This window comes from Zalophus californianus, chromosome 16 (genome assembly GCF_009762305.2).
Source record: "Zalophus californianus isolate mZalCal1 chromosome 16, mZalCal1.pri.v2, whole genome shotgun sequence".
NCBI lineage: Eukaryota > Metazoa > Chordata > Mammalia > Carnivora > Otariidae > Zalophus > Zalophus californianus.
The window spans coordinates 56,401,057-56,415,404 of NC_045610.1; the positions used below are offsets into that span (position 1 = coordinate 56,401,057).

At 57.6% G+C, this 14,348-nt stretch overlaps 2 protein-coding genes across 5 annotated transcripts; one reads left to right on the forward strand and one right to left on the reverse strand.

Moving 5' to 3' along the window:
- Positions 1-400: 400 nt before the first annotated feature.
- On the reverse strand, positions 401-4,023 carry USH1G (USH1 protein network component sans). The gene is made up of 2 exons (XM_027567581.1): positions 3,804-4,023; positions 401-1,622 (listed from the first exon to the last, which is right to left on the reverse strand). Exons 1-2 carry the CDS (start codon positions 3,965-3,967, stop codon positions 401-403), a joined length of 1,386 nt encoding a protein of 461 aa, XP_027423382.1. The 5' UTR covers positions 3,968-4,023.
- A 1,066-nt stretch (positions 4,024-5,089) lies between these two features.
- Positions 5,090-14,223, forward strand: OTOP2 (otopetrin 2). 4 transcript variants are annotated; one of them, XM_027626564.1, is made up of 7 exons: positions 5,090-5,216; positions 5,486-5,834; positions 6,582-6,718; positions 7,889-7,947; positions 8,413-8,546; positions 10,502-11,391; positions 13,224-14,223. In XM_027626564.1, exons 2-7 carry the CDS (start codon positions 5,519-5,521, stop codon positions 13,392-13,394), a joined length of 1,707 nt encoding a protein of 568 aa, XP_027482365.1. In that variant the 5' UTR covers positions 5,090-5,216; positions 5,486-5,518; the 3' UTR covers positions 13,395-14,223. The 4 variants fall into 4 exon arrangements, with proteins under 4 accessions (XP_027482365.1, XP_027482364.1, XP_027482367.1 ...); XM_027626563.1 differs by lacking the exon at positions 5,090-5,216 and adding an exon at positions 5,309-5,391; XM_027626566.1 differs by lacking the exon at positions 5,090-5,216 and adding an exon at positions 5,309-5,391 and having other exon boundaries at positions 10,505-11,391.
- Positions 14,224-14,348: the final 125 nt, after the last annotated feature.

Consider the following 14,348-nt stretch of genomic DNA (forward strand, 5'->3'; position numbering starts at 1 on the left):
ATCTCTAGCACCCAGGAGATGGGAGGGCTCACGGCGTCCTGTCTGTGACTACTCTATTGTATGGCACTCTCCACACTGAGACACCCATTTGGGGGCATTTTGATTATCTCCAAAATTGAGGTGCATTTTATTTTACATTAGCTATGATAAGAAGGCCTCCTGTCCTCATTAAATTGGCAGCTTCTTTTTCAGAATTGGGGGTAAACAAATTAAGCGGGACCTCTTGTTATTGATGGGGGCTTAGATATTACGAAATACAGAATTCCCCCCTACACACACACACACACACACACACACACACACACACACACACACACTTCTTAAAAGGCAGATCCTCCCCCCATGGCTCCGGAAGGCTTTCCAGACCCCTATCTCCCCATCCCCCCAAGGCTCGGGGCACTCACAACTCAGTGTCCTCCAGGGCGGGTGGGCGCTCCAGCGCCCGCCTCCTCCTCCTCACGGCCCCCAGAAGCTTCTTGCGGGGCCCCAGGGGGACGCTGATGCTGCGGAGGTCAAGGTCGGAGCACAGCATCAGGGCCTCGAGGTCAATCTTCTCCTGCCGCAGGAGGGAGGCGAAGTCCTCCATGTGCAGGGAAGCCAGGAAGGCCTCCAGCGGGCTCGTCTCCGGCTCCAGGTCCTCATCCAGTCCCAAGTCCAGCTCGTCCCAGGGCAGCTCCTTCCCGCAGCTGCGGTCCTGCAGGCTGCTGGCACTGCCCAGGCTGTCGTCGTCCAGGCTGGGGGAGCTCTGCGGCCGGCCTCGCGGGGCGCCGCCGCCGTCCAGCGCCCCGTCCTCGCGGCCCAGCCCGAGCAGCCCGCTGCTCAAGTAGTTCCTGCGGAACACCATGGTGCCCAGGCCGGGGCGGGTAAACAGGGAGTCGTGGCCTGAGTCGGTGCTGACCTCCGAGTGGGCTGGCTCGGCCGCCAGCGTGGCACGGGAGACGCTGTCCTCGTCCGAGAGGAACATGTCCCGGAGCGGGGAGCGGCCCCACTCCTTGGGGTTGGCGTAGGTGCCCTGGCGCACGAACATCACGTCGCTGCCCAGCTGCAGGCCCGAGAGCGAGCGCACGCTCTTGCGGCCGTCCTCGGAGATCTTGAAGGTGCCCTCGCCGCCCTGCTTGCGCCGCTCCAGCTTCCGCTGGATCTTGGCCTTGCCCCTGGCCGTGCCGTGCAGCGTGGCCTGCGAGTAGGGCAGGTGGCTGCCCAGCGCCAGGTGCTGCAGCCGGCGACTCAGGGTGCTGGACGTGAGGCTGGAGAAGCTGAGCGCGTCCGAGCGCTCGGCCAGCTCGCGGCGGTAGCGCCGCTCCATGCGCTCGTGGTGCTTGCGCTGCATCTTGGCGCACTCGCGGATGCGCCGCTCCGCCTCTCGGAAGGCCTTGTCCTTCAGCTTGCCCACCAGCTTGGGGTTGAGGCTGCTCTGCTTGGCCGCGATGGAGTCCAGGTAGCGCACGCACTCCATGTGGCCCTTCATGGCGGCCATGTCCAGCGGCGTGTGGTAGTCGTTGTCCAGGCACCAGATGTTGGCCCCGAAGGACACCAGGAAGGAGAGGCAGTGCAGGTGGCCATTGGAAGCTGCCAGGTGCAGGGGCGTGTTGCCCCAGATGTCGCACTTGTCTGGGTCACCCCTGCAGGGAGGACACGCAAGGAGGGGTGATGAGCCAATACAATTTCGGCTGGGCAGACGGCACTGGCTGCAGGTGCTGCCCCACGGGCACACCGGCGGGACCCGAGGGCCTGAGACGTCTCCTCCGACTCCAGAAGATGCCAGACGGACCTGGGGAGGGGGCGAGGGGGCGGAGGCGGAAATGGCCCCAGACCTGCAGGGGGTGGGGCGACAGAAAAGGCGGGGCCAGGGCGGGGCCTTCCCCAAGAGAACTGATGGCTGGGAATCTCAGGGGATAAATATTTGATGCCCAGAGAGAAAGGAGTGAATTATTCATGGAGCCCAGCGGGGAGCTGGCCCAGAGAGGTGGTGGGCCAGGGCCGAGTCTGGGTCTCTAGGCAGGCGTGGTGGAGCGTGTGGCTGTGGGTGCAGGGGTCACCCTAAAAGAGGACACAAGAGAGTGGTGGGTGCGGAGCCTGAGCCCTGGGTGAGTGCGTGTGAGGGTGTGTGCCTGCGTGTCGGCAGGCAAGGCCACGTCTGCAGGGAGCAGGGCCAGGCCTGGCAAGGCTGCGTGTGAGAGGAGGTGTTGGGTCTTGGCCTGCGCTGGGAGGGGAGCGTGGGGGCAGCCAGGACCAAAGCGGAGGAGGAGGCAAGCTGGCAACCTGGGCCCAGCGGCGCTCCCTTCCCCAGGGCTGCCCCATCTTTGGGAGCTTTGTCAGGCAGGTTGGCATGTGCCTGCCCCGGGGGACCCACCCAGCACCCTCCAACACCCTCCACACCAGATTGTACCCCCTTGGGCATGCTCTGGCTGGCTCCTCCAAGCTCTCCCCTCCCACAGGGGCCTGGCCCAGCACCTCTGCCTCACACTAATGAGGCCACGAGGCCACCGCACAGGGCTGGAGGAAGAATCACCCCCTTGTCTCAACAGCTCCCCCCACAACCCCCTCCTCACTTCCCCTACTGGTCGCCAAGTTTTCCAGGACAATGTGGCAAGGAGCTGTTTGGCATCTGGCCCACACCCCATCCATCACCAACCCTAGCTCTCTGTATGAGTTGGGGGATTTGGTGCACCAGGAAGGCACTCTTCTCCCTTCTTCCCATGGCCCTCTCTGATGGGGGGCAGGATGGCAGGATCACTGCGTGCTCTTGGTGTGGGAAGGGGCCAGCCTGGGCTTCTCAGAATGTGGCTCAGCAGCCTGGTTTCAGGGGCTGCTCCCACCTGCTGCTGGCTTGAGGAGCAGCCTCAGAGGGAGGGTAAGGGCGTTCCCCACCCACCACATGTTCAGGCCACAGGCCAGCATCTGGCACCAGGGCCAGCTGGGCCCCTTTCCCTCCACCGTGATTTCCCGGGGCCTACGATGTTCCTGTGAACCCTCCTGGGGCATGTCTTCCACTCCTTTTCCCTGTCCAGCTGCCCAGGTGTCCAGTTCAACCAGTGACCTCTCTGTATAAAACTGTGGAGGCTGGCGAAGTTGTCCACAGTGTCATTCAGCCCCGGGAGCCCACATCAGCGGCCCTGGACCCTGAATTCCTTCATTGCTACATTCAAATCCCTTCCCTGGCCCTGACACCTGGACTCTAGGCCCACTCCTCCCCCCAGACAACTCCGAAAGGAGGCAGAGTGAGCCTGCTTTGGGGGAGGGGCACAGAGGGAGTTAATGAGGCGGCTGCACCCACTGACATTTGGTGTCGGGGACAGTGCCCATAAATTCCAAGAATGAGCTGGGAGAGAGCTGGGAGAGCCCTAGCCTGCGGGGAGATCAGCACCCCTCAGACCGCAGGCTGGGGAGTGGGCGCTAAGGAGCCTCTCCTCGAGAGGCCTGTGCCCCTTCTCTTCCCTCCCCACTCTTGCTTCCAGGTGCCGCCCCCCCCCCCCCCCCCCCCGGCCCGGGAGGCCTCTCCCACCTTCCCCTCACTCTGCAGCCCCTCCTATAATCATGGTTCCCCAAATCCAGTCCCTCTCTTCCTAGCCCCACATCCAGGTCACAGATGTCACATGCCTCGAGTTGTGTCCCCCTCCCACAACTGCCAGGCTCCAGGGTCCCACCTTAGGGTCAGTCCCGTAGAGAAGAGGGCAGCTCAGAGGAGAGAGGGGGAAGATACCCTGGAGTCTTGGGGAGTGTGTCTCAGGGGAACGGAGCGGCCTGAACACTCTCTTTGCCCTCCACTGGGGGGCTTAGGCAGGGACAGGGTGGGTACTCACCCTCGGCTCACGATGAGACGCAGCGACTCCAGGTTGCCATGGTAGGCAGCCCAGAGGGTGGGAGTCATGCCATCCTCATCCGGGGCGTTCAGCTCCTTCCTGGTGGCCTCTTTGAGGAGCTCCAGGTAGCCGTCCCGGGCCGCCCGGTGGTACTGGTCGTTCATGGTGCCTGACTTGAACCGGGTGGGCAGGGCGCGCGGGGAAATGCCCCCCGCGGGGGAGGGCGGCGGAGTTAGGGCTGAGGCATGGGGTTGGGGGAGGGGGCCGAGCAGGGGCCGGGGCCGCCAGCCCCCGCTGCCGCAGACGGAGGTTGCGGAGCGCCACAGCCGCAGCTACTCGGACATCTGAGCCGCTCACCCCGGGAAGGGCGGGGGGTGGGGTGGGGGGAGGATCCCCCGCTGCCCAGGGAGCCGCCCGCGGGTTGCCCCTGGGTCCTAAACACCCTGCTCCCGAGCGCACAGGGGTGACACACGCGAGGCCCTGCCCTCGCTCCAAAAGTGGTGACCGCAGCGCCCCGCCCCATGAGGCCCAGTCTGGGGGACAGTACGGGGTCTGTCCTCACTGGATCCCCGGCTCTGCGGTTCCCGATGTCTCCACCCGTCGAAGGAAGGGGCCAAGGGCTGGGGAGGGGTGTCTGCGGGCAGTCTGGATCCCTAGGACCGCGGGCCTAGGACGAGTAGGAGGACTGACGCCCAGACAGCGAGGCGCACCGGGCAGCCCTGGCTGCCCCTCGCCCGCGCGAGGTCGGCGAGCCGCGGTCCAGCAGGGGGCGCTAGAAGACTGGACGCGGACTCCGCGCGCCGCAGGCGAACTTCCTACCCAAGCCCGACTTCGCAGCTTCCAGCGGAGCCGAAGACTGCGGGGAGGGATAGAGGAAGAAGGAACTTCGATCACTGTGAGGGTGTCGGGGAAAGGGGCACTGGGGTCCCGATCTTGGGGCAGCAACAGAGGAGCAGGAAGGTATAGGGTGCGCCGGGCCTGGAAGGACGTCGGGGTGCCTGCGGGCCTTTGGGAGTCTATTGAGCATCAGCACTAGGGGCTCTGGACGGCGGGGACCGCGGGGCTCAAGGGCGCGGTGGGCGCCGGGGGCGGGGTGCCCTCTGGGTGCCGCAGTGCATGGCTGCGCCCAAGCCTGGCCGCGCCAAGGTGACGGGACGGCGGGGGAGGGGGTGCCTCTTAACGGGTAAATATAAATCTTACCTTATCTGGCTCCCGCCCTCTGTTCCCTAAATTCAGCTCGGAGAAAAGATGGATCATGTGAGTGGGACTGAGAGATTTATGGAGCTGAGCTCCCGCGGCTGTAAATCACCCTGCCCTCCCCGGTATAAAGTGCCCGTCCAGCCCGGTGTGGGAGAGAGGAGACGCTCGCCGTCCCCTGACCCCCAGCTCAACGCGGGCTCCCGGCCCAGCCAGGTGGGTCCCCGGACCAGACGGTCGACGGACTGGGAAGTGGGGACGTTGGACGGGGTCCGACGGGGCTACCGCCGCTTCTTCTTCCCTCAGTCGTCGATCGAGGGACCCGAAGTGTCGGCTTTTCTTTTCCCTTTCGCCAGCGCTTCCTCCACCACCCGCAGCCCCCACCCTCTGGGTGAGGAACTTCTCATTTCCTAAATCCAGGGATAAGATGGGGGAAGGAGAGCCCTCGGGGTTGACCTAGGGTCCTGTCCGCTTCTCCTCCACAGTGACCCGTCCAACCTCCCCCAGTCGCCCCTGCCATGTCCGAGGAGTCGGCCCCGGGCCCCAAAGAGAGCCCGCCAGCGGCGCCGCGGGCAGGCTCCCGCGAGGTGTGGAAGAAGGGCGGCCGTCTGCTGTCCGTGCTGCTGGCCGTGAACGTGCTGCTTCTCGCCTGCACGCTCATCAGTGGCGGCGCCTTCAACAAGGTAGCGGTGTATGACACCGACGTGTTCGCGCTGCTCACTACCATGATGCTGCTCGCCTCCCTCTGGATCCTCTTCTACCTCCTCCGGACCGTGCGCTGCCCCGACGCCGTCCCCTATCAGGACGCGCACGCCGGCCCCATCTGGCTCCGAGGTGCCAGGGGAGGTGGGGGGGGGGGTGGGGAGGGGGCAGGAGAGGAGCCAGAGCCTGGGACTCTCAGAGGAATTGTGGAGTGCGTGTCAAGGTAGGGGGCTGAGAAATTCCTGGGGGGCCAGATGTGGCTGAAGATGAGATGGGCTGCGGTTGAAAGAGAAGAGGAAGGGAAATAGTCTTGGAAGAAGAATGAAGTGAGGGATGGAGGGGAACTTCTTGGCTCTTCCTAAAGATTGAAAAGGAGTGGTCATGGGAGAGCCCTTTGATGGAGAGCAGAGAACAGATGACAGCTGCAACTGAAAGAGCCCACCTAGGGCCATTCTTCCCCCAATCCATGCAGCCCCAATGAGATAGGAGCTCAATAGGATATCCATCCATCCATCCACCCACTCAATCCTATACTCATCCTCCATCCACCCATTCATCTTTCAATCCATCCATTCACCCGCCCACCTATCCATCCATCCATCAATCTATCCATCCATCCATCCATCCGTCCGTCCATCCATCCATCCGTCCATCCATCCATCCATCCATCCTTACAACCAGCCAGCCAGCCATTTATCCATCCTCTCACCCACCCCATTCATCTGTCCATTGATCCTCCCACCTACCCTATTCATCTCTTCATCCATCCACCCAACCATCCAACCAAACACCCATCTAGCCATCCATCCTCAGATCTATAAACCATCCTCAGATCTATAAACCATCCTCTCTGACCCATTCCCCACCCCTCATTCCCAGGTGGGCTGGTGCTGTTTGGGATCTGCACTCTTGTCATGGATGTCTTCAAGACTGGCTACTACTCCAGTTTCTTTGAGTGCCAGTCAGCCATCAAGATCCTGCACCCTCTCACCCAGGCTGTGTTTGTCATCGTCCAGGTGGGTGGGAGGAGTGTTCTTGACTGTGGTGGAAAGAAGCCAACACCTGGCATGAGGTCAGGAGATGTCTACTCTTCTACCCTGAGCAATCAAGTAAGGTGGGGATAGGACTGTAGCGTGGCTCACCATGAGTCCATACACCTGGAAGCACTTGATAATGAAGTAATATCCAAATGTGAGCTCCTACTTAGGTGCCCTGTGATTTCATTTCAACGCAAGCAGTGCCAGTATTAACATCTAAGATGTCTGAGTTGTGACAGCTGCCATGTTTCCTAGAACCTGGCTCGCCCTCCCTAGGTGCCTATAGAGGGCACCAATCTCAGCCCAGGGTCCTGCTGTGGGCATGGCCGGTTTGGCCTCAGCTACAGCCCATATGTTCTATATTTGTTCAGGAAATAGGTATCCTGTACCTGGGATTTTTCAAACAAGTTCAAGTATATATAGTTTTATTTGTTGCATACATAAAATGCTGAAAGATCTTCTGATTGAGCTGAGGCAGGACTGGTCTTACATGGGACCACAACAGATCTCATCCCTGCACCATGACCAGAATGACTACATGTAGGGTTCCCTCTCCTGAAACATCACCCCTGCTGTGCAGATTTCCACAATTCAACACATTTATGACTTCAGTACCTATAATAGTTTTACCCTTTTTCAGTTTATGGATTTGAAGAATACTCAGGTAAAATGAAAATACAGACACCAACATCAACAAATACCCCGACAAGGATTTGTTGGCAACCAGGGAGGATTGCAGGACAAGAAAGGATGGGGTTGGGGCAGGGGATGTTGCCAAAGGAAGGCGAGAAGGCACCAGAGATTCTCTCTACTTTGGACAAGACATCAGCCTCAGGCTGGCCTCGCTCCCAGGAAAAAGTAACTAGACAGTAAAAACTCTACCTGAAGACAAAACAAAACAAAACAAAACACCAAAAGTTTACAGGTAACATTTTGCAAACTCTGAAAGAACAGAGAACTCTTTTATACAAATTGTTCCAGAGAAAGAGAGAAAGCTCCTGACTCATTTTGTAAAGCTAAAATAAACTTGGTAGGTTAGTATGGGGGCTCTTGAGGTGGAGGGAACATACTGCTGGGTTTGGACATAGGCACTCCAGAGTTTAGTCTGTCTGCAGAGTGAATGACCTCCCCCACTCTCTCCCAACACAGACTTACTTTCTCTGGGTCTCCTCTAAAGACTGCATTCACGTCCATCTGGATCTGACCCGGTGAGTGCTGGCTCCACAGCTCAACATCCATGCCCCGCTGGGGATGAGCTTTCCAACCTGGGGCCTGGGGCCTCTTTCTGCACCCTGCGTGGGGTTTCAGCCAAGGCCCCTTTGCTCTGTTAGCCTGATCCACCACTCTGTGCTGGGTTGTGTGTATGTGTGTGCCTACAACTCATACCTGTGTGTTTTGGTGCATGGGTTATATAGTGCACTAAATGTGCTTTCCTCTAGGAGAGGGAGCAGCAGTGGTCTGAGCCCCTGGACACCCCCTGGCCCTCTCTTGGGTGGCATCCTGGCCAGACTAAGTGTTCTTTCCAAACTCAGCTTCTCTATTCACACAGGGGCCTGACTGTTTTCTTGCTTCCCAACATCATCTCCCAGCATAGCTCCCCAGCTTTCCATCTCCCCAGGGACCCACGATGGGCCAGCATCTCACTGGCCTCTTTGCTCCCCCTCCCCCAACAGGTGTGGTCTCATGTTCACCCTCACCACCAACCTGGCCATCTGGATGGCAGCCATAGTGGACGAGTCCGTGCACCAGACCCACTCCTATGATAGTTCCCACAGCAACGCTAGCCACCTTCGCCTCACTCCTGACCGTGAGTGTCCACTCCAGATTAAACCTGGGCCAGGGACTTCCAGGCCTTAGCCTGGGTGGGGTGCTTGTCTCCCTTCCCCTCACGAGAGAGGAGAGCCTCCTCCTGCCCCAGGCTCTGCCTCTGAAGAAGTATAGATGTAGGTGACACCAGAAGGAGGGTGTCAGGGGCATCTTCTCTTTCTGGAGGATGCAGCCTTGGCCTCACTGTTCAGGTCTCCAACCCACCAAAGAAGGGATTTGCGCTCCAGAATGAAAGGGTGAGGGTGATCAAAGTGAAGGGCAGAAAAGGGAGGCAGAATAGCTCAATGGGGGAAGCATGGGACAGAGTCTGTCAAGGAGAAGGTAGAAATAATCATCACAATGACAATATTGACACTTTACTGAGCTCCATGTGTCAGGTGCTATGCTAAGTGTCCTAAACACTCTACCTCACTTAACCCTCACAACTTCCCAATGAGATGGGTACTATTTTTTTTTTTTTAAGAGAAAGAGAGAGAGAGCAGGAGAGGGGAGGGGGCGCAGAGGGAGGAAGAGAATCTTAAGCAGAGTCCTCACTGAGCCCAGAGCCTGACGCAGGGCTTGATCTCACAACCCTGAGATCATGACCTGATCCGAAATCAAGAGTCAGAGGCTTAATCAATTGAGCCCCGAGATGAGAAACTAAGGCATAAAAGGTTAAATAGAGCTTGAAATTGGGACAACTACTGTTGAGATCCGTCTTTGCTCTGAACCACTCTCCTATACTGAAGAAGAATAGGATCCACAGGCCCCCTGGTCCTAGTTTTCTGGACTTCTGTAGGGCCCCCCCAACTAACCAGGACCAGATTAGATGACTAAGTCCATCTGGATTTTGCCTGAAGACACACACACTCCCAGTATGGAAGGGTCCAGGAACAGAAAGCATGGAGCAGGAGACCCCAGCCCAGCAGGACTGATAAAGGGCCACGTTGCACATACAGAGGGTTCCTGAGGATGGTTAAAACCAACCCGGAGGGGGTGCCTGGGTGGCTCAGTCGGTTAAGTGTTGGACTCTTGATTTTGGCTCAGGTCATGATCTCAGGGTCATGAGATTGAGCCCTGCATTGGGCTCTGAGCTGGGTGGACGTGGAGCCTGCTTAAGATTCTCTCTTCCTCTCCCTCTGCCTCTCCCCCTGCGCACACGCATGCTCTCTCTCTCTCTCTCTCTCTCTCTAAAACAAAACAAAACCAAAAAAAAACAACCTGGAGAGGTGGCCAACTTAACATGCTGGGGCCCTGGGGTGCCGAGAGGCGTACTAAGAAGGTACCTGCCCTGGGGTTGCGAGCCAGGTCAATAGATCTGCCATTGCAAGCCACTTTACCTCAGTGAGCCTCAGTTTCTGCATCTGCAAAACCAGTGGAAATAGTTCTGGGGATCCAAAGAGATGTTTGCCAAGATCCAAGGCATTCTATAAAGCGCACTCTGGACACAGGACAAAATTCCTATAGGTGTGTTGCAATCCAAAATGATGGGGGCGGGGTCACAGGAGACACCTGGCCAAAGCAGTTCACATTCTGGACTGAGTCAGATGCCGGGGAGAGCTGTGACGAAGCGTGAACTCTCGGGGTTCCCAAGAGGGGCACCATCTATCAGGAACTTTGCCTATCTTGGGAAGCCAGGGGTGGTTACTGGTTGGGAAGGATTGGAAATGTCTGCCTGCAGGAACAGAATGGGATGAAGTGGTCAGAATCTGCAGTTCCGATTTTTGTTTACTGAGCACTGGCTGTTTCCTGATGTGTCCCAGCCTCTGGCACATAGCAGGTGCTCAGTAAATACTTGTGGAATGAATGCGCGCCGGGCCCTGCGTAGGCATTTCGGGACATGGTGGTGAATATGGCAGACAGTGATTCCACCCTAACAAAAGTCACAGTCGAGAGGTGAGGTTCTTCTCCAGGAAGGTGGGAGGGAGGTCCAGCTCTCTGCCTCTCTCCCCACAGCAGAGCGAGCGGGCAGCTCGGTGGGAGGAGACTGTTCCTGCAACACAGCCATCTGCCAGATCTTCCAGCAGGGCTACTTCTACCTGTATCCCTTCAACATTGAGTATAGCCTGTTTGCTTCCACCATGCTGTATGTCATGTGGAAGAATGTGGGCAGGCTGCTGGCCTCCTCCACACATGGCCACGGCCACGGCCACGGCCACACGCCGTCCCGGGTCAGCCTCTTCCGGGAGACCCTTTTCGCTGGCCCGATCCTGGGCCTGATGCTCTTTGTGGTGGGGCTGGCCGTCTTCATCATCTATGAGGTCCAAGTGAGTGGGGAGGGGGGCCGCACCCAGCAGGCCCTGGTCATCTACTACAGCTTCAACATCATCTGTCTGGGGCTTATGACCTTGGTCAGCCTGAGCGGCTCAATCATCTACCGTTTTGATCGCCGGGCCATGGATCACCATAAGAACCCCACTCGAACCCTGGATGTGGCACTGCTGGTGGGTGCTGCCCTGGGCCAGTATGCTATCTCCTACTACTCTCTCGTAGCCGTGGTGGTGGGCACACCCAGGGACCTACTGGGGGGGCTCAACCTAGCCCACGCTCTGCTCATGATCGCCCAGCACACCTTCCAGAATGTGTTCATCATCGAGAGCCTCCACCGGGGACCACCCGGGGCTGAACCTCATGATACCACCCCCAAAGAGTCCTGCCATGGCCTTACCTTTGCCAACCTGGATGCCCTCCACACCTTGCCTGCCTGCCCACCCACTCCCAGGCTGGTTGGCACTAACCCAGTGGGCCCTCAGGAAACAATGGCTATCATCTTGGCCCCCAGGGGCCACTGGAGACGCCGGTGCCTGAAGGACATTTCTCTGTTTCTCCTGCTCTGCAATGTCATTGTAAGTAACTGGGGGTTGCGGGGGGGGGGGGGGGGGCGGAGATGGGAATGGCCTGAGGGGAAGAGAAGGCCAAGCCAGGATGCTCTTTCAGGTTTAGTCACTTGGCCTTCTCTGTCTTGCCCCCAGGCCACTTGAGAAGCCTACAGCTCTCCAGGAGAGAAGCAGGTTCAGAGAGGGTCAAATGCAGCCCCTGGGCAAACAGCATCTCAGGGCACAGAGAAAGAATGAAATCCCAGCCTTCTGGCATCTAGGCTGCAGATGGAACCGGAGGGGTCCCAGGGAATGCTGACATGGGGGCTGGGCGGAAGTGAGAGGGAGCTGTGAAGTGAGGTAGAAGGAGGGTGCCCTTGCCCCTAGGTGGAAGGTGTGACTGCTCCTGGGAACTTGTGACCAGCCTGCTTCTCAGAATAATTGGAGCAGCATCAGGAAGTAGCAGAGACCAGCATAAGTGTGAGCACTCTTAGCAGAGTGCTGCAGTGGGCTGGCCTGGAAGGGGGCGTTCACAACAGCGCCCCCTCCCTTCTAATTCAGCAGAACCGCTTACTAAGAGAAATTCAGTATGTTAGCAACAGACTTCGCCCCAGGACAGACACACTCCCCATGAAGACACACACCCCAGTAAAGGAATACCCCTCATGTGGCTACAACCCAATAGAGAAACGCTCAACTGTAGATAAAATCCTCAGGGGAGAAATGTCTAATATGTAATCATGGACCCATGTGAGTACATCCCAAATAAAGAACACAGCTCTACTGAAGTTTCACTCAATATAAAAATGGCCCCTTTCAGCTATAACCTCCAACAGAAAAATATCCCTAATATACAAACAAACACCCTTAATGTGGGTCTATCCCAATGTAGAGCACGTCTCCAGAGTGATTCCAGCCCAGTGCACGCTACGTAAAATACACCAACAGCCCTTACTTGGGTGCATTCTTAGTGTGTTCCCACTGTGAATATTGCCCAACCTGCAGGTAATCTTTAAAAAAAAAAAAAAGTGATCATCAATCTCTGACCTCCTTATATCTTGGGCCAGCTTGGGAGCCTGTCCCCAGCCTGGCCCCACCCTCACCTCCCCCACCCCAACCCCCACCCAGAGCCCCTCCTGCAGGCTGGGAGCCACCTTGTGGGAGGATGTTTTTGCTCCAGGTATCTGTTCCTGGGTCACCTCTAGGAGCATCATCTCCAACTCCATTTCATAGGACAGAAACAGGCTCAGAAAGGAGCCGTGTGTGCCCAAGGACACAGTTAACTGGGGTTGGGGAGGGTGGGGCTGGCCTAGAAGCCATTGTTCTTTGCCTCATACCCCACACCTGAACCGTCTGAGCTCCAGCCAGAGATGAAGCAGGATTCCATCATTAACATCCTCCGAGACCTGGGAAAGGAGCGGAGCTGGAGAACAGAGCTTATAGAGGGTGGTGGTGGGGTACACTTCTGGCTGGATCCCGACACCCCTGCCCTGATTGGCCTGTCTGATTCTACCACCACCCTGCACACCTCTCTCCTGGAGAGCTGCTGATTTAGCCGTTTGTACCAAATTCTCACATCATCTATCTTCCGCTCCTCCCCATCTGACAAATGAGCCATAATAACAGGGTAGAAGAGGTGATCGCAGGGGGAACCTTAGCCTGGGGGTGGGCGAGTTCAGTTTGGCACATTTTCTGAGCTCCTTAGTGAATGCCAAACCCTGTCCTAGATTCTGAGGTTCCCCACTCACCACCCCAGAGGGCTGGGACGCCCCCATCTTCTCACCCCCCCAGCAAAGCCCACAGCAATGACCTGCAAGTGGCCAGTCCCGGCCCGGTCCTGACGCGCCCCTGTCTCCCCACAGCTGTGGATCATGCCTGCCTTCGGAGCCCGCCCTCACTTCAGCAACACTGTGGAGGTGGACTTCTATGGCTACTCGCTCTGGGCAGCCATCGTCAATATCTGCCTGCCCTTCGGCATCTTCTACCGTATGCATGCTGTCTCCAGCCTGCTGGAGGTCTACGTGTTGTCCTGAAGCCCCCCACAGAGACATGTAGGCGTGCGGCTCGCCTCATGTACCCACTCAGAGACCCCCAGGAAAGAACCCCAGGCTGGCAGTCCCTGTGCCACATTACCCACCATTCTCCACCCCCCACCCCCACCCCGGGGGGGGGCAGGGTAGAATTTGCACCAAATTTATTTTTCCAGGATGAATTTTTACATCACAATCAGAACATACCCACCCACCCCAGCATGATCCTGGAGTATGGAGTGACCAGGGAGGGGGAGACCTATCCCTACAGTATCCAGGACAAGGCAAGATCTGGAAGTGTCCACGGCTCTGGCACCACCCCTGATCCCAGCCCTGAAACCTGGCCAGGACTGCTGCCTGGAGCTGGAACCACCTGCAGTTCACCCCCCCACCCCCCACTTCTTATCTCAGCTGCCCCATCTGAGACGATTGCAGGAGAGGATCTTGGGGGTCAGAGCTGGAAGTAACCCTGGAGATTTTCAGGTCTCAAGTTTTTCAGTGGGTGAGCCAAAGCTGAGTTACAGATGGTTACAGACCAGTTAGTACCTAGGTGGCTGGGAGGGGCTGGACAGAGTACGCAGGCTGCCATCTTCCTTTTCTCCTTACCCTCAAATGACAAATACATTTGTTTGTGTGTTCCATGAAGCATGAAAGGTTAGGAAAGACTGCCCTAGCCCAACTACCATTTTACAAAGGAAACTGAGGCCCGGAGAGGTAAAGTGACTTGCCCAAGGTCACAGAGCTAAAGAGAGCCAGAGCCTTTCTACTAAGAATAATAATTTTCGAACAGCAGAACTTCTTTTTCTTTAAATAAAATATTTCAGGAACCCAAGTTTATAATGGAAACAGGACTGTTCTAGTTTAAGAGGTATTGGGGGGCACCGAACCTTACTTCAGGGGGCCTCCTCTTACCCACCACCCCCACTCCCTGGGGGTCCCCGAGGCAAAGCCCTGGGG